The sequence below is a fragment of the Mus musculus genome, chromosome 2, assembly GCF_000001635.26.
Source record: "Mus musculus strain C57BL/6J chromosome 2, GRCm38.p6 C57BL/6J".
Taxonomy (NCBI): domain Eukaryota; kingdom Metazoa; phylum Chordata; class Mammalia; order Rodentia; family Muridae; genus Mus; species Mus musculus.
Genome location: NC_000068.7, coordinates 150,237,092 through 150,257,279, shown reverse-complemented (window position 1 = coordinate 150,257,279; position 20,188 = coordinate 150,237,092). Strand labels below are relative to the sequence as shown.

General features: G+C 40.3%; 1 protein-coding gene across 3 annotated transcripts in view; it reads right to left on the bottom strand.

The window, feature by feature from the left end:
• Nucleotides 1-10,541: 10,541 nt before the first annotated feature.
• Nucleotides 10,542-20,188, bottom strand: part of Zfp937 (zinc finger protein 937) — a 28,662-nt gene continuing 19,015 nt past the window's right edge. The window contains exons 4-5 of one of the 3 annotated variants that reach the window (XM_030251209.1): nt 18,616-19,037; nt 10,542-18,531 (exon numbers count right to left, since the gene is read on the bottom strand). In XM_030251209.1, coding sequence (XP_030107069.1) covers nt 17,717-18,531; nt 18,616-19,037 — 1,237 coding nt within the window. In that variant the 3' untranslated portion in view covers nt 10,542-17,716. Of the gene's footprint in view, nt 19,038-20,188 lie in introns of all 3 variants that reach the window. The other 2 variants (XM_030251210.1, NM_001142411.2) reach the window with 2 other exon arrangements.

The window sequence follows — 20,188 nt, the reverse complement described above, 5'->3', positions numbered from 1 at the left end:
ACAGAGCACCTCAGAGGATCTACAACTCCAGATACCTGCTGCTCAGCTGCCCATTTCTCCCCATTATGGGCAGCGACCCTGTGTTCACAACTTTGCAAAATTGGACTTTTTCTGAGCTCAGTACTCAGTAGTCACTTCCCCTTCTTTCTCCTGCAATCAAGCTGGATAGCTTGCATAGCCGATTTATCTCTTCCAGTGGTGCTGAGTCCAATTCCCAGGAAGGATATGGTAGCTCACTGCCATCTGCAGTGCTGTCTGATGCCCTCTTCTGGTGAGTCTGAAGAGAGCAATGGTATACTCATATACAAAAATAAATAAATCATTAAAAAAAAAAAGAAATTAAAAAAAATCAACCAACAGTGGAGTTATCAATCTGTCCCTCAAGTGGATGGGTATCCAGAATATTAACAACTAAAGAAGATTTTTGGAAAGAAAATTTTGTTTTGTGGTTTCAGGCTGAATTCAGGCAACCTGCACATATTTTTCACCTGATGGTAATGAGACAACTCTCAGAGCAAAGCAGGAAACACATGACAAACACTGTGGAGCCCTCTTGTAAACCAGCACATACATCTTCCTCAATGGGTCTGTAAAGCAAACAAAACAACAACAACAAACCCGCGCCTCTGTTAGTGAAGGATTTTCAGATGAACAGAACTGATAGAACGAAACTTTCTATTATGTAGAAAATGGATTTATTAAAAATAAATCACATGCTGTAGTCCCATTAGTCCAACAATGACTAACGACTATGGACAGCTGAAGAATCCAATAGTGGCTAGATGTCTCCGCTAATTTGTGTTTGCAAGGCATTCCTCTAAATACAAAGACAAGGAAATAATACCTTAACAGATCTCACCATTTGAATCACAGCCCAATAGAGTTATGCTCTAGAAATACCAGTGTGGTTAATCTACTCCTTAGATATTGCAAAAGATATAGACATTGAATAGGTGATAAGTGTGTGTCTAAAAACTTCTACACTTGACCTTATCCAAAAGGCCGAGAGGCGATGTCTAAAAACTTCTAATAAGTATATAGTCCATATTAAAGTTGGTGTCAATCACATACTTGTAATGATGTTGCCAAATTTTGTGAGATGGACAGTTTATGAGCGTCAAAAAAAGTTGTTGTGGAAAAACCTTAATCCCTATACCACTTATTCTGTTTTTAATAGAGATGTCATTAGTTAGAATGGATACAAGCCATGTGAACAAAGGAGTATTGAAAGAAACAACAACCTCTCCCTCTTCCAGCACAATTAGAAGATATGTAGTATTCCCCACTTTGAGTAGACTTCTAAATGTGCTAGAAGTTTACAACTAATTAGTTTTCCAACTTTAATGTGGGTATTTCAACAAATCACACTGCAGAAAATGGCTGAGTACTAGGGATGTGACAATTCTTCTGTTTGATTTGGTTCACTTTGCAAATTAATGAATGAAATCAGTGTGGTAAATCTCTGAGTTCTTCCTGTTATCTTCAAATATGTGAACACACTCATATAGAAACAGGATGCTATAAATGTGAGCCATGTCATCAATGCTCTTCCCATCCCATGTATCTTCAAAGATGCAAAGGAACCCACAATGAATGGGAACTCCATGGATGTAAACGAAGGGATAATAGATTAAGATCAGCTTGTTCTTTACAATTAGGCTAAATTGTAAAACTTACTGTGTTTTGGATGTGAGAAAGCTTTCACACGTGCCAATTGTCTTTGCAGGCATGAAAGAAGTCATACTGAAGAGCAACCCTCTGAGTTTATTCAACTTGGGAAGAAAGCCTATGTATTTCAGAGTCATAACCAAAGACATGAAAGAATTCATACTGGAGAGAAACCCTATGGAGGTGTCCAACATTGTGAAGCCTTTGCATATAACAGTAGTCTCCAGATACATAAAACAACACTTGCTGGAGTGAAATCCTATGAGTGTAACCAATGTGGTAGAGACTTTGTATCTCACAGGTCTCTCCAAAGGCATAAAGGAGAGAAACCTTATGAATGTAATCAATGTGGTAAAACTTTTGCATGTCAAGGTGGACTCCAAATGCATAAACGAATACATACAGGAGAGAAAACTCATGAGTGTAATCAAAGTATTAAAGTCCTTGGATGTCAAAGTGGACTACGATATAAAAGAACACAAACAGGAGAAAAACCTTATGAATGTAATCAATGTGGTAAAACCTTTATATATCACAGTTATCTTCAAAAACATAAAAGAACACATACTGGAGAGAAACCCTTTGAATGTAACCAGTGTGGTAAAGCCTTTGCAGGAAATAGTCATCTCCTAAGACATAAAAGAATACATACTGGTGAGAAACCCTACGAGTGTAACCAATGTGGTAAAGACTTTTCACGTCGCAATTCTCTTCAAAGGCATAAACGAGTTCATACAGGAGAGAAACCTTATGAATGTAATCAGTGTGGTAAAGGCTTTGCATGTCAAAGTGGTCTCCGAATACATAAAAGAACACATACAGGAGAGAAACCCTATGAATGCAGTCAATGTGATAAAGCCTTTGCATGTCAGAGTGGTCTCCTGTATCATAAAAGAACACATACTGGAGAGAGACCATATGAATGTAATGAATGCGGTAAATCCTTCATACATCACAGTCATTTTCAAATACATAAAAGAACGCATACTGGAGAGAAACCCTTTGAATGTGACAAATGTGGTAAAGCCTTTGCACGAAACAGCCATCTCCTAACACATAAAAGGATACACACTGGAAAGAAACCCTATGAATGAAAGAAATATGGTAAACTCTTTGGGAGGTTCTCAGGACCCAAAGGAAGGTATCTTAGATGAAATCTCCTACAGTGGGGAGAAGGAACTTGAAGAGCCCACCTCTAGCAGAAAGACAGGGCATCAAGTGAGGGGTGGGGTTGCCATCTTATAGCCAAAATCTTTGACCCATCATTATTTCTGTCTGAAAGAACTGCAGGGACAAAAATGGAGAAAAGCCTGAGGAAAAAGAGGTCCAGCGACAGGCCCAAATTGAGATCCAGCTCAAGGGGAGGCCCCAAGGCCTAATACTATTACTGAGGCCAAGCTGTGCTCACAAAAAGGGGCCTATCCTGACTACTCTCCGAAAGACCCAACAAGCAGCTGAAAGAGTCAGATGCAGATATTTACACCCAACCAATGAACAGAAGCTGCTGACCCCTGTGGTTGAATTAGGGAAAAGCTGGAAGAAGCTGTGGAGGAGGGCCACTCTGTACGAGGCCCAGCAGTCTTTTAAATGACCTGGATCTCTCAGACATTGGGCCACCAATCTGGCAGTATACACCAGCTAATATGAGGCCCCCAACACATATACAGCAGAGGACTGCTGGGTTTGGACTCAGAGAAGATGCCTCTAACCCTCAAGAGACTGGAGGCCCCAGGGAGTGTGTGTGTGTGGGGAGTTCTGGTGGGGTAGGGGGTTGAAGAGGTAAGGAAGTCCTCCTGGAGATGGGGGTTAGGGGGAGGGGATATGAGACGTGCAGTAGTCAGAAGGTGGACCGGGAGAGGGATAAAATCTGGACTGTAAAAAAAGATTAAATAAAATAAAAAGAAACAAAAAGAAAGGCAGGCAACAGAGTCAGGGACTCTCCCTGGTCCAGTTGTTGGGGAACCTGTCTGAATACCAAGCTGCACATGTCGTACACGTTTATGGGGTATGTGTGTGCAGTATCAGCCTATGAATGCCCTTTGGTTGGTAGTTTAGTCTCTCCGAACCCCCAAAGGTCCAGATCAGTTGATTCTTGGTCTACTTGTGAACTTCTTTTTTTTTATTGGGTATTTATTTTATTTATATTTCCAGTGCTATCCCAAAAGCCCCCCACACGCTCCCCTACCCACCCACTCCCACTTCTTGGCCCTGTCGTTCCCCTGTAATGAGACATATAAAGTTTGCACAACTAATGGGCCTCTCTTTCCACTGATGGCCGACTAGGCCATTTTCTGATTCATATGCAGCTAGAGACACGAGCTCCAGGGGGGTACTGGTTAGTTCATATTGTTGTTCCACCTATAGGATTGCAGATCCCTTTAGCTCCTTGGGTATTTTCTCTAGCTCCTCCATTGGGGGCCCTGTGGTCCATCCAATAGCTGACTGTGAGCATCCACTTCTGTGTTTGCTAGGCCCCCGGCATGGTCCCACAAGAGACAGCTATATCTTGGTCCTTTCAGCAAAATCTTGCTAGTGTATGCAATGGTGTCAGCGTTTGGAAGCTGATTATGGGATGGATCCCTGGATATGGCAATCTCTAGATGGTCCATCCTTTTGTCTCAGCTCCAAACTTTGTCTTTGTAACTCCTTTCATGAGTGTTTTGTTCCCAATTCTAAGAAGGGGCAAAGTGTCCACACTTTGGTCTTCATCCTTCTTGAGTTTCATGCATTTAGCAAATTGTATCTTATATCTTGGGTATCCTAAGTTTCTGGGCTAATATCCACTTATCAGTGAGTACATATTGTGTGAGTTCCTTTGTGATTGGGTTACCTCACTCAGGATGATGCCCTCCAGGTCCATCCATTTGCCTAGGAATTTCATAAATTCATTCTTTTTAATAGCTGAGTAGTACTCCATTGTGTAAATGTACCACATTTTCTGTATCCATTTCTCTGTTGAGAGGCATCTGAGTTCTTTCCAGCTTCTGACTATTATAAATAAGGCTGCTATGAACATAGTGGAGCATGTGTCCTTCTTACCGGTTGAACATCTTCTGGATATTGTGGATCCCTCAGTCCCTCCTACAGATCCTGTACAAGACTCTTGGAGCTCCCTCCGATTGGCGATCAGTCTCAGCTTCCATTTTGGGCAGCTGCAGTCTGGAGCCTCTAAGAGGACAGTTATGCTCATCTCCAGTCCGTAAGTGCAACAGTATCATTAATGGTGTCAGGAGTTGGTTCTTGTCAGTGGGATGGGTCTGAAGGTGGGCCAGTCATTGCTGGCCATTCCCTCAGACTCCATTTCTTTGTTCCTGCACCTCCTGTAGGCAAGACAGTTTTGTGAGTTAGTGTCATCATTTCTTCATTGTGAGTCCTGCCTTGCTACTGGAGGTGGTTACTTCAGAATTCATATCACCCACTGCCAGGAGTGAGTCTCAGCTATGGTCACCTATAGACTCCCTGGAGACTCCCCCAGCCTGCTGCTGATTCCCTATTCACCCTCTGCACCCTCTTTCCTCACATAGGATCCTCCAACATTCCCCTTACCTTGCCTTTCCCACCCTGTTCCCTCCCTCCATCCACCACTGAAGAGTGTTATTTCCCCTTCTGAGTGGGATTCAAGCATCCTTGTAATTTAGCTTCTTTGGGTCTGTGGATTGTACCATAGTTATCCTGCACTTTGTGGCTAAAATCCACTTATAAATGAGTTCATACTATGCATGTCCTTTTGAGTCTCGATTACCTTCCCCAGGATGATAATTTGTAGTTCCATTCGTTTGTTGTCTTTGTTTTTAATAACTAAGTAGTCTTCCATTGTATAAATGAACCACATTTCCTTTACCTGTTCTGTTGATGGACATCTGGATGGTTTCCAGTTTCTGGCTATTACAAATAAAGCTGCTATGAACAGAACGGAGGAGGTGTCCTGTGGTATGGTGAAACATGCTTTGGGTATATACCCAGGAGTTGTATGGCTGTGTCATGAATAGAATTATAACCAGTTTTCTGAGAAACTGGCAAACCAAATTAATTTCCACCGTGATTTTACAAGCTTGCATTCCCACCAGCAGTGGAGGCATGCTCCACTTGCTCCACAGTGTTGCCTGCATGTGCCGTCCCTTGAGTTTTTCATCTTAGCCATCCTGATGGGTGTAAGGTGAAATCATATCGTCATTTTTATTTGCATTTCCCTGATGAGTAAGGATAGTGAACATTTATTTAAGGTTTTTCTCAGCCATTAGAGTGTCTTCACTTGAGAAAACTGTTTTTAGCTCTGTAGTACATTTTTAATTGTATTATTTGTTTTGTTGTTTTCTAACTTGGGTTCTCTATATATTTGTTATTAGCTCTCTTTTGGTTGTATTTTCCCATTTTGTAAGCTTCCACTTTGTCTTATTGATGGTGTTCTTTGCCTTACTTTTCTGTTTCATGAGGTCCCATTTACTAATTGTTGATCTTAGTGCCTGAGATACTGATGTTCTGCTTCGGAAGTAGTTTCCTGTACCAATGAGTTCAAGAACTCAGCATGTGGGCACCGAGGGTTATTGATGCCTGAAGTGAGGAAGGATTAAATATGCCAAACACCTAAAATACTTAATTGTTTATTCTTAATACAAGTAGTCATTGCATGGCTCTTTGAATTTTATATGCACCTGAACTTCATACCTATGTTAGATTGGTTTAAAAATAACTTACACTTGGTAATATCTACCTTGTACACATTGCAGGTAGATAGATCTATTTGCCTGTAGTGCCACTAATTCAATCAGGACATCATGCATGCATTACTCTTACCACCCAGTTTCTAGGAGAGAATTGTATTGTTATGAAAAATACAAAGTTGCATGACAATAGCATTGCATGTGTCTTTTCTCACATATTTGGCAATTATTGAAACTTGTCTTTTTTGTTATTTTTATTAATTGGTTATTTATTTACATTTCAAATGTCCCCCTTCTTGGTCTCCCTTCCTTAAACTCCCATCCCATCCCCTGTCCCCTTTGCCTCTAAGAGGGTGCTCTCCCCTGTCCTCCCCCCACCCCCCACTCACTCCCACCTCACCCTTCTAGCATCTGCCTTCTCTAGGGTATCAAGCCTCCACAAGCCTTCCTTCCCACTGATGTCAGATTAGTCAGAACTCTGCCTCATATATAGCAGGAACCATGGACCAGCCCATGTATACTCTTTGGTCTTGGATGGAATATTGTCAGAACAGATGATAAAATTTCATTTAAAGTATGCCTTTAAATTTTATACTTATATTTTTTATACTGTAGTTTTAATGTAGATCAATACTAGTATGATTTCTTATGAGAAATCTTTACTGTTATTTTATTCTCCTCTTCAATATTTATCTCTCTCTTTCCTCTCTAACTTAATTGAGCTCCCTGTTTCTCTCATTTCTTTGGTCAGCTCACATACAGCCTGCTAGTCTTACCGTGTTTTGCCCTCTCCAACCCGAACTTGAAGTAGCCCCTTTTTATGTCCCTAAAAACTTGTCTTTTCAATGTTAAATACAGCGTGTCATTGAAACACTGAATCAGTTATGATACTTTTGGATGAAGTAAAATGTTTTTAAAATTCTCCAGATATTTTAAAATTGTTCATAGTCAAGTATTAGAAACTATATACTCAATTTGTAGCAAATGTCTTAGAAATGTTTTTTAAAGATTTATTTATTATTACATCTAAGTACACTGTAGCTGTCTTCAGATGCAGCAGAAGAGGACATCAGATCTCATTACGGATGGTTGTGAGCCACCATGTGGTTGCTGAGATTTGAACTCAGGACCTTCAGAAGAGCAGTCGGTGCTCTTAACCACTGAGCCGTCTCTCCAGCCCTGTCTTAGAAATTTTATTCTCAATATTTTTTTCTTTGTTCAAATACATTCAAAAACTGTTTGCCTGGCTCCCTATTCTTGGTGTGTGGTAGTGTTTGGGAGTTGTGGTCTGGGATGGGAGTTGTAGAATGTGCAAGTGTGTTCGCTTGTGTGTCTGTGTTTATTTGCTTGTGTTTAGAACTTGTTTTGCAATTACTATCTTAATCTTATATATGATGCTTTACCACTGTGTCTGTTCTGTCTCAAGATCCTAGTATATGGCTGTGTTGTGTAAGCACTTGATAGTAATAGGCAGTGGTATAATCAGATGATCACAGGCGGATGTTCAGCTGGGACTCCCGAAATCAGACCCTCTCTGTATTTAGAATCACTGTGTGCATTCATTATAAATTGAGCCTGGAATGATTGGGAAATGATCATCTTAAGAACATATTACTTAAAGGTCTAATTCATAGCATGAGTAATTTTGCGCCTTAGTTTTGTAGTTTGGCCCTAAGAGAACCTGCTGTGTTTTCTGAAGGTTCACAGTTACCCAGATGTGAAAACAGAATGACGATAGATCTCCTAAAATAAAGGGAATAAGTAAAAAAAGAAAAATTGGCATATATATTACTAATAAGCATGACAAGACCAGGAAGCCAAGTAATAAGGAACAGAAATCATTTATAAAAGTCATATATCTGTGTTAAAATTCAAATGTTATCTTTAACATTCACACTAACTTCTCTGAATGTGATCTAATCACACATAAAATGGGAATGTAGAAATGGACATATTTTTACCTTACAATTGGTGGGTCTTTAACAGTTATGGATATCATAAGAAATTTAAATACTTGATCCAATTTTCCTTTTGTTAATGGAATTTGTATCTCAAAAATTTCAAAAGTAAAATTAGAGAATCCAGAAGTTGCTTGATATATTCTGATCTGACTGCTAATGTTCAGAACAATTAAAAAAAAAAAGTTCGTAAGTTTAATCAGATGTCCTGCTCACAGGCTGAGAAGGTAAAGTCACTTGCCACCAAGCCTGGTGATTTGAGTTCAACCTTGGAGCTCACTTGGTGGAAGAAAAGAAGGGAGTCCTCCAAATTGTCCTCTGACTTCTGTATGCTAATTGTGGACTCTTGCACGCTTGATGATTTCCGTAAATGGCATCAGGAGTAGTGCTTTTACAGACAGGATACATGAGGTTCAGAAGCCTAGTCATACCTGGGTTAAGAATACTTACAAGGGAATGTGAAAGGATGTACCTGAAGCAAGGGCAGCAGAGGATGCAAGGGTTCATTCACTCAGAAACAGAAGACAAGAAATCTCTTAGGCGAAGCATTGTTAAAACACATGTGAAAGCAGGGTCCCCTGTGAAGGAGTTAGAGAAGGTACCCAAGGAGCTGAAGGAGCCCCACAGGAGGAACAACAATATGAACTCACAAGTACCCCCAGAGCTCCCTGGGACTAAACCACCAATCAAAACACATGGAGGGACTCATGGCTCTAGCTGCATATGTAGCAGAGGATGGCCTAGTCGGTTGTTAATGGGTCCTTGATCCTGTGAAGGTTCTATGCTCCAGTGTAGGGGAATGCCAGGGCCAGGAAGCAGGAGTTGGTGGGTGGGTGAGCTGGGAGAGTAGGGAGGGGATAGGGGGTTTTTGGAGGGGAAACCAGGAAAGGGGATAACATTGGAAATGTTAATAAAGAAAATGTCTAATTAAAAACATATGTAAAAGATTTACCTTGGAAAATAATTGTGAAAGATACCACTGCCCAGAACTTACTGGTGTATTGTCACATTGGTGTCTTCTACTTAGCATATGTCAACTGGCCAGAGTTATACAGAAGCAGCTGATCAGCATAAACCACATAGATTTGCTATTCAAGTAAACATGATGACCTGATTTGAATGAGAGAGCTGTCATTCTATGTACCAATTGGAAAAGGAGCACAACAGGGCACAATGCAGGGACTTTGACTCAGGTGCTGTCAATCATAGGTGGAGGAAAAGGGAGAATGAAAACCTGTCTGTACCACAGTCTGCCTGGGTTACAGGCAGTCATAGCAGGAAGAAGCTGGTAACAGAAAATAGATCTATCTGGCTATACACAGACACCACAGAGAGTGGATATTCTAATAGCTCCATTCTAGGAGTTGTGGACCAGGATGGTGGTGGCCATGATTATTTGCATTCTCATGGCAGTCTGGTAATGGTAAATGACCTGAATCATCACAAAACAACAGAAACCAGAGACTTGCCCTTGTATGTGCAAGACTTGTATGTGCAGACTTGTATGTGCAAGATAAAAGTTGAGTTGAATTACTGCCTCTGCATGACTCAGAGTCTATTTTCTGAGTATAACCAGGCGTAGCTGCTTTCTGTTAGCAGAGACTGGGGGAATGGCCAACAAATAACTGGCCCAACTTGAGACCCATCATGGGCAAGCACCAATCCCTGACAGTATTAATGATACTCTGTTACTCTTGTAGACAGGAACATATTGTTCTCTGAGAGGCTCTGCCCAGCAGCTGACTCAGATACATACACCCACAACCAAAGAGTGGATGGAGCTTGGAGACCCTTATGGAAATATAGGAGGAAGGATTGCAGGCCCCAAAGGGGATAGGAACTCCATAGGAAGATAAGGAGAGTCAACTAGCCTGGACCCTTTTGGGGGTTCTCAGAGTCTGAACAACCAACCAAAGAACATACACGGGCTGGACCTAGGCTTCCCTGCACATATGTAGCAGCTCGTCCTGAACAATTGGAAAGGGGGCCCTCCCCAAAACTGTCACCTGTATGTGGGTTATGTTCTTGATGGGCTGCCTTGTTTGGCCTCAATGGAACAGGATGTACCTACACAGAGATTTGAAGTGCCAGGGTGGGGAGATACCCAGGGGGCCCCCACCTACTCAGAGGAGAAGGGGATCGAGAGATGGAGGTAAGGATTGTGGGATGGGGAGATGAGGATGTGACTTGAATAAGTAAAATAAATAAATAAATAAATAAATAAATAAATAAAAAATAAAAGCTGAAAAGAAAACAAACAAAAAACCCAGTTTATTTCTCTCCATGAGCTGTGGAATTCATATCTCAAAGACTTACAAAAAAACTAATAAGAATTTATATTGAGCTACAAAAGACCACAAATAGCCAAGACAATCATAGTTGTAAAAATATTGCATGAATATTACAATACCCAATCTCAAATTTTACATAAGATGTAATGATAAAGACCGCCTGGTACTGTACTAACAAAATCGACAGATGAACCAAGAGAATAGGAAAGAGGATCCCAAAGCCGAACAAGAAAATCACGATCCCTTAAATTGCTACAAAGAAGACAAAGACATGCATTGGAAGAAAGACTAATGGTTCTGTCCATGCAGAAGGATGAAACTAGATAATACCTTTCACTTTATACAAAATAAACTTTAATTGTAAAACTTATCAGAGGTGTTGAAGACTACCTTCATTATATCTGAGTTGAGATCATGAAGTCATGGGAAGACACAGATATTACACAATCCATCCAGGGTAGTGACACTTAGCATGACATATATCTTTGTGGAACACACCACTGAGGAAGAGCTGATGAGAAGTGTTATGAAGTTTGTTTGAGTGTCTGCAGCAATGCTAGTCCTAATAAACACTGTTTTCTGGGTGAAAGCCTTAATGTCCTGTCTCTGTAATAGGATCTCTCCGAATTTTGGAAGCTTTATATCTGAGATTCAGAAGTAGTAGTTTCACCTTCCTTTTTGCAAGATTGTCAAACCTCAGACCCTAGAATGCCAGGAGTGGTAACCTCACAGAAGACCTGTTAGTCTACAGGGGACTTGTCCTACCAGCATGCCAGGACAATGACTTCAGGAGTACAAAGGAACCTGGTAAGGCCTAGTAATCAGTCAAGGGGCTGCTAGTCTTCAGAACGATAAAAAGCCTAGGTTCATTTTGGCAAGCATGTATTTAAGAAGCAAAAGGACTGGACCCATCTCCTCCCAGAGTTCTTTAATTAAATTCACAGGAAATAACACCATCACTTGAAGTCACTTTGAAGCAGATTGGAGATGATGCGTGAATGAGTATTATCCAACACTCAATGTGAGGGTTCTAAACCAACTAAGAGCTAAAGCCAGAAAGGGGTCCCCTTTAGTGAAATGCTGGGGATCCTTCTACAGCTCATGCTGGTTCACTTGGGAAGGCTCTAATATCAGGTTATGTGGTCCCACCAATGCCAAAAAGTTTCTGAAATGTCTCTATAAGGAAAACCCCTGCACATGGGTGGAATTATTTCTCATTTCTTCCCTTTCCCCTTCATATGGGTGATTGTTGTATTTTAGGGACAGGAAGTAGGTGACAAACAGTAAACTTATGCAGACTTATACCTGATTGAAGAGCTGGGAATAAGCAATCATTGAATGCCCAGCCCTAAGCAGAACATGGATATCATCCCTGCAGTGTTAAGAAAATGCCATGGAAGAGGGTTGGAAAGTGTCCAAGAGCCAGGTGATGGGATGAAATGCTGTGGCACACAGATTTCCTGAAATTACATGGCTATTACACTTGTAAATGCACCCCCCCACCACCCCTTAGGAGGATAAGGTATCAATTAACAACTGTCTATACCAAAAATTCCTTAACATTCAGTGATTAAGCAGAGAAGGAATGCCAAGTTCTGCTGGAGTGATGGTTTCCCATTCTCACAAATAAACTCCATCAGCACTCACATGAGCAACCCTATTTAACCCAGTTCATCAAGCACACAAAACATAGACCTAAAAACAGGCTACTTGTTGAGAGGAACTGGAGGGTTAGCATGTATTGGAAGGTTGATGACAGACACTAGGTGTTCAATAACCAAAAAAACCACCTTACACTCATGAAGGAATAATAAAGTCATAATTGTATAGAATTGATTTTTTATTAAAGTAGATAAAAGAGTGCAGAAATGCCTTCAGTAGATATTAAGACAGGAATTCTGATAAGGATTAACAACCAGTATGCTATATCTGTGGTTCTTAAGACAGTGGTATTAAAAAAAAAAAAGACAGTGGTATTCATGGCTAGAAATTCATTCTTCTAATATATGGACTCCCGGGCTTAGCCTAAAAATTTTCAATTTAATTTCTTTACATCCCTGTTATATATACTTACAGACAGATGTAAGCCTTTCCGTTCCAGATTTACTACTGATGTTTTTCCATTTCTACTGCTATGTCCACAGTTGTTTTTTTTTTTTCAGTAGAAGAAATATTCTATATAAAAGTACAAAGCAAATAAAATGTCCCTAGTTTAAAATAATTTTGAATGTATTTATTCTCCTAACATCACAGTATCAGCACACCATCTCCTCTCAGTACCACTTCACACAGATCTTCCACCCATTCATTCCTCCCTCCTTTTCTCCTCTGAGAAGGGAGAGTCACCCACTGGGTATCAACCCCCAGCCATACCCACACACTCAGACCTCAACCCATAAAATCACCGCAGGATTAGATACATCCAATCCCACTGAGGCCAGATGATATGGTCTAGGTAGGGGAACTGGATCTATAGGCTGGCAGGAAGCAGATTCAGGGTCAGCTTCAACTCCAGTTGTTTGGGTACCTATATAAAGACCAAGTTGCACATCTGCTACATGTGTGCAGGGGCCTAAATCCAGCAGGTGATCACTGTTTGGTGATGTAGTCTCTGGAAACCCCCGTGGGTCCAGGTATCTTGTCTCTCTTGGTCTTCTTGTGGAATCCCTGTTCCCTTCTGGTCCTTCAGTCCTTCCCCCAGCTCTTCAATAAGACTCCCCAAGCTCCATCTAATGTTTGCCTGTGGGTCTCTGCATATTTTTCCATTGGCTGCTGGGTGTAGCCTCTTAGAAGACAGTTATGCTAGGCTCCTCTCTATAAACACAACAGCTTATTACTTATGAAACCTAGGGAATACAAATAAAGGGAGATTAGCCAATCGGCTTACAGTCTGTGGTCAAGCTAGTCTAATAATGGCTCTCTCTGAAGAAAAAGTCTAAGAGTTCAGTAGGTGTTTGGTCCACAAGTCCACATTTCAGCGTACATCTGAATCCTGAAGAGATAGGCTCTAATACCCATGAAGTGAGAGTGGGGGCAAGCCAACAAAGAGCAAAAACTTCTTTCTTCCATGTTCTTTATCTAGGCTGTCACAAGAAAATTCGGCTTAAACTTAGGGAGGGTCTTCTAACCTCAAGCAATCAAATAAACTAAGAATTCCCCAATGACTTGGGTTTTTAGTCAATTTGAGAGGTACTGAAGTTGAAAACCAAGATTAGCCATCACAGAAATACTTAAGATTCCCCAAACAGGCTAATGCCATGCTTTTTCTTCCAGGAAAAACAGAAGCCATCCTAGACTTTGCCCTCGTGACCATGACAACTAGAGCAGAACAAAACAGTAGTAGCTAGGTCAGTTGCAGTGAACTATTGATATTCCCTATGGAAGGTTAATAGCTTTTCACTTGGGATTCTACATAATACCCCCTCACATAGCTGAGAGTGATCTAGGGAGATGATACACTATATAAAAAGTAGAATGCTAATGTAAAAGCACTCGAAGATGTAGCTTTCAAGAGGTTACCATTCATGATGGGGTGTGGATTTGCAGTTATATTGCTCTTTGGGGAATACCATGATTCTATAAGAAACCTCATCCCTGTCTATAAACAACACGCCCAATTAACTCACCAAAAATTAAATTAGATAACATAATTATCTTTAACATAGTCTCTAAAAGTAAAACTATTTTTGCCATGACATTTTACAAGTCAAACTGGCTTGTATTCATGAACACTAACTTCCAAACTTTGAGCATCATTAAGACCACAAGGAATACATCAGGGACAATAGTTCTTGAACCCCCTCCGTTGCAATGGAGACATGTTTTGGGAGACTATCCTTTCGCTCCATAGTTGCTTTAAGCACTAAGAGCAGTTTCTCTCAATGTTTGACTGTAAACATGTGTCCTCAGCCTGGGAAATGGAAAGCTGGCTGTCAGGAAACTTCCTACTTTTCAGTGGTAAGAGTATAAAATATATTTTTAAATATAATTTTACTTTTTTTATTAGGTATTTTCCTCATTTACATTTCCAATGCTATCCCAAAAGTCCCCCATACCCACCCCCACACTCCCCTACCCACCCACTCTGCCTTTTTGGCCCTGGCGTTCCCCTGTACTGGGGCATATAAAGTTTGCAAGTCCAATGGGCCTCTCTTTCCAGTGATGGCCTACTAGGACATCTTTTGATACATATGCAGCTAGAGTCAAGAGCTCCGGGGTACTGGTTAGTTCATAATGTTGTTGCACCTACAGGGTTGCCGATCTCTTTAGCTCCTTGGATACTTTCTCTAGCTCCTCCATTGGGGGCCCTGTGATCCATCCAATAGCTGACTGTGAGCATCCACTCACAGTCAGCTAGTGTTTGCTAGGCCCTGGCCTAGTCTCAAAAGAGACAGCTATATCAGGGTCCTTTCAGCAAAGTCTTGCTAGTGTATGCAATGGTGTCATCGTTTTTAGGCTGATTATGGGATGGATCCCTGGATATGGCAGTCTCTAGATGGTCCATCCTCTTGTCTCAGCTCCCTATTTGATATTCTTAAAGGGAGTACTGGTCTTATCTTCCCTTGAACTTTAACATTGGATGGATTATTGATTTCACAAAGAGTAGAAAGAGCTATTAAAAACAATTTGTTACTTATATAGATTATTCTTTGCCTTTATATTTGCTGATTTTTATAATGACTCATACACCTACAGAATTATTGTGGCAAAAAGCTCCTCTTACTTGGATATTATGACGCAGTGGCTCATATGATAAAACTTCGAAGAAAACAGACACTGGTTTATTTTGGCAAAGAACCAGACATCATTATTCAGCCTGTTAATGTGGACCAAAATATTTGGCTAAAGCAGCATAGTACAGATTTGTTGCTTGCTCAAATAGGATTTAAAGGCATTATAGACAATCATTACCCTCTATATAGGTTGATAAAAAATTTAAATGTACATAAGGTTTTATTTTCTAGTATGACATCTTTACAGCCTCTACATAATGTTCTTTTAATTTTTACTGAAGGCTCCTCTAAAGTACGTGCAGGATATATCATAACTAATCAAGAAGTAGTCATAGAGACTCCTGGGCTCTCTGCTCAGCTTAACAGCAGTACTATATGTTTTTCAGTCTCTAAATGGTGGCCTGACCTTCATTTTGATCTCTGTCAGTTCATAGCAGGCCTAGTTTCTTAGGACATACCTAACCAATTACCCCATAGGGGTCTACCTGATTGTGAGGGAAAAGAGTCCTGCTCCCCAAAGTCTTGCCCAAATGGAGGTTTAGATGGAAAATTGAGATGTGGACATTTGGTGCTTAGAGTCATTCTATGCACTTATCTTTTTTATGTATGTCCCCCCAGGATGGCAGGACTAGATCCCAGGCTCATAATTGTGGAGGTTCAGAGGAAGGAAGAGAGGAAGGAAGGAAGAAAAAGAAACAAACAAAGAAAGAGGAAGGAAGAAAGAAGGAAGGAAGAAGAGAGAATGGAAGTAAAAGATGGCAACAGGTAATGATGGAGGAAATACAGAAAAGATGAAAAGAGGAAGGAAACAAAGGATAAATGTTATAATGTGTAAAAGTTACTAGTGAATATTGATGATGTGCTTGCTTTAACTTTAGTTCCTTTTTTTTTTTTTCCTTTTAATTCAGCCAGGGACCTAATCCCATGTAGGGCAACACCCAAGATTGTGGTGTGCCTTCCCTTAACTCTCTAGAACTCCCCTCAGTTAACTGTTTGGACATTCCCTTAGTCTCTGCTCCACCTCCTTTGCCTGCATTTCTTGTAGACGGGATTTTAGGGTTGAACCTTTTGAGGGAGGGTTGGTGTCTCTATTGCTCCACTGGGGTTCCTGCCTGGCTACAGGAGACGGCCTCTCCAGGTTCCATACCCCAATTTTGTGACTCACAGCTAGGGTAAACTCCACTGATTCTTGGGTACCTCCTTTATCCCAGTGGTTTTTTTTTCTGTTTTTTTTTTTTTTTGTTTTTTTTTTTTTTTTGTTTTTTTCTTTTCCTGGAGATTTCCCCTTCCTTCTGTCCCATAAGTTGTATATTTCCATTCATATTCGTGGCCATCTAGCCATCTCTCCTGTTCTCTCCACACCTGATGTTGAAGCCGCCATTCCATCCCATCTCCCTCCCTCCATCTGCTGCTTATGACTATTTTGGTTGAGCCAGGATAACCTCTTTTATAAGCTGCTTTAGACATAGTGTTTCACTACAGAAACATAAAAAGCGCTTTTGTAAATATATATATTGCAAGACATATAGCAACCTTCAATACCTACTCAAAATCTTTCAAAATAAAAAGCGTTATACCTGGATGAGCTATTTCATATAATTGTCGAGGAATATGATTATAAGTGCAAACAAAATAAAAGAAAGAGGCACATCACATCATAATGCTTGAATGGGTTGTTGGCACTTGTCACATTTTTTTTGTCTAAGCTTGTGAAACTGAATGTTAGTGTGACAGCTATACATATCGCAAATCCGTTATAGTCATAGAGTTTCTCTCCAGGAGAAATACTTTCATGATGATGAAGATGGCAGAAATGTTCAAATGTTTGACCATATTAAATATATTCAAGTTTTGCCAATGAGGAGCTGCCCTCACATTCGCCATTACAAGATGGCGCCGACATCCTGTGTTCTAAGTAGTAAACAAATAATCTGCGCATGTGCCAGGGTAGTTTTCCACTCCATGTGCTCTGCCTTCCCCGTAACGACAACTCGGTCGATGGGCTGCAGCTAATCAGGGAGCGACACATTCGAGGCGGAGGACAATCCTCCATAAAAGGGACAGGGTTTTGCCATTCGCTCCTCTTCTCCTCTTGCTCCTGAAGAAGTAAGCAATAAAGCTTTTGCCGCAGAAGATTCCGGTTGTCCTGAGCGTGTTCTTGCCGGTGGGGACAAAAGCTTGGGATATGCCCCAGTATGAATTATTTCATGATGACTAAGGCTTGTAAAATGTGAAAAGGCTTGATCTGATGTAGTGTACATTCATAGTTTCCCTCCAGTATGGATTTCTTACATAAAGATGAAGACGATAGAAATGTACAAAGGCTTCACCATATTAAATATATTCACAGAGTTTCTCTACAATAATGTTTCTTTAGTGCTCTGAAGATGTCTGACATGCCAAGGCTAGATCACATTGATTACAGTCATAGGGTTTCTCTCCTGTATGTGTTGTGTTCTTTTATGATATTGCAGACCACTTTGACACCCAAAGGCTTTACCACACTGCTTACATTCGTAGGGCTTCTCTCCAGTATGTGTTCTTTTATGCACTTGGAGATTACTGTGATTTGCAAAGGCTTTGCCACATTGCTTGCATCCATAGGCTTTCTGTCCAGTATGTATTCTTTTATGTTTTAGGAGAAGAGTGTTTCGAGCAAAGGCTTTATCACATTGGTCACATTCAAAGGGTTTCTCTCCAGTATGTGTCCTTTTATGTATTTGAAGATAACTGTGAAGTACAAAGGCTTTACCACATTCACTACATTCATATGGCTTCTCACCAGTGTGTGATCGTTTATGATTCAGGAGACTAGCTTGACATGCAAATGCCTTATCACACTGATTACATTCATAGGGTTTCTCTCCAGTATGTGTTCGTTTATGCTTTTGCAGACCACTTTGATACCCAAAGGCTTTACCACACTGCTTACATTCATAGGGTTTCTCTCCAGTATGTGTTCGTTTATGCTTTTGCAGACCACTTTGAAACCCAAAGGCTTTACCACACTGCTTACATTCATAGGGTTTCTCTCCAGTATGAGTTCTTTTATGTGTTAGGAGATGACTGTTTTGTGCAAATGCCTTATCACACTGGTCACATCCAAAGGGTTTCTCTCCAGTATGAGTTCTTTTATGTGTTAGGAGATGACTGTTTTGTGCAAATGCCTTATCACACTGGTCACATCCAAAGGGTTTCTCTCCAGTATGTGTTCTTTTATGTGTTAGGAGATGACTGTTTTGTGCAAATGCCTTATCACACTGGTCACATCCAAAGGGTTTCTCTCCAGTATGTGTTCTTTTATGTATCTGAAGATAACTTTGAAGTACAAAGGCTTTGCCACATTCATTACAGACATAGAGTTTCTCTCCAGAATGTGTTCTTTTATGATACAGGAGACTAGTTTGACATGCAAAGGCTTTATCACATTGATTACATTCATAGGGTTTCTCTCCAGTATGAATTCTTTGATGCCCTCGAAGATGACAGAGAAGAGCAAAGGCCTTATCACACTGGTTACATTCATAGGATTTCTCTCCATGATGTGTTCTTTTATGCTGTTGGAGACCACTCTGACATACAAAGGATTTACCACATTGCTCACATTCATAGGGTTTCTCTCCAGTATGAATTTGTTGATGCCCTTGAGGATGGCTCTGATATGCAATGACTTTACCACATTGAGTAAATTCAGAGGGCTTCTCTTCAATATGACTTTTTTCAAGCCTGCAAAGATAATTGGTACATGTGAAAGCTTTCTCACATTCATTACACTGATGAGTCTTTTTATCTGTATGAATTAATTTTAAATTTTGGTCAAATTATAAAGAGCAATCTGATATTAAGGTATTATAAGTATTTTACATTCATGGTGTTCACCTTCATGATGGGCTGTTATGCATCTTTGAAGATGCATGTCATGTAAGAGCATTGATTAAATGGCTCACATTTACAGCATCGTTTTTGTGCAAGAGGCTTGTTAAATATTTGAAGAGAATGGAAGAACCCAGAACTTTATCTCACTTATTGTATTCATTAATTTTGCTATACTGTGAGTCATAATACATTTGCAAAGTGATCCTAGGCAAACAGAAATATTTCCACATTTAGTACTCATAGCAGATATTCTGCAGTGTGAGTTTGTACATGGCCCCAATAAAGTTGGAAATTGAATTATTTGTAAACTTGTAGCACATTCAAACAGGCTACTCCAAGTGGGGACTACTATGTATCTTCTAATTACTGTTCTGGTTGAGAGAGAGGTTCGTTGCTACTTTCAAAATTCATATATTAATATGGCTGGTATCCATTGTGACATATGATATTAATATGAAAAGAAGAACAGCAAGTGAAGAGGTTCCACATTGCATTCAAACAATTTGCCCTTTTATCCTTAAACACATGTGGTATAGAGATTAAGGTTTTTACACATCCTTGACTGTCATAAACTGTCCCTATCACTAAACTTAGCTACATTATTACAATTATGTGAGTGATTTCAGCTTTACTGTGGACTATTTTCCTCTTAGAAGGTTTTGGACATAGGCTCATTACCTAATGAATGTGTGTACCCTTTACAATATCTGAGTGGTAGTCGGTTGAACAGATTGGCAGTTCTACAGCATAAGCTCTACTGGGCTGTGGTCCTAATGGTGAGATCTGTTAAGGCATTGTTTCTTTGTCTTTGCACATAGAGGAATGCTGCGCAGCACAAATTAGATACCAGGCATTGGTGTACATGGTTTTGTGAGAATTTAGTGATCATCCATAACTTAAAGCAGTGCTTTTTTCCCCCCACCCTGTTACTTTTCTTTAAAATTTGCAGGACACCTTAAAATTTATTCAGAGACATTCTTATCAGTTTCCACATGCAGATT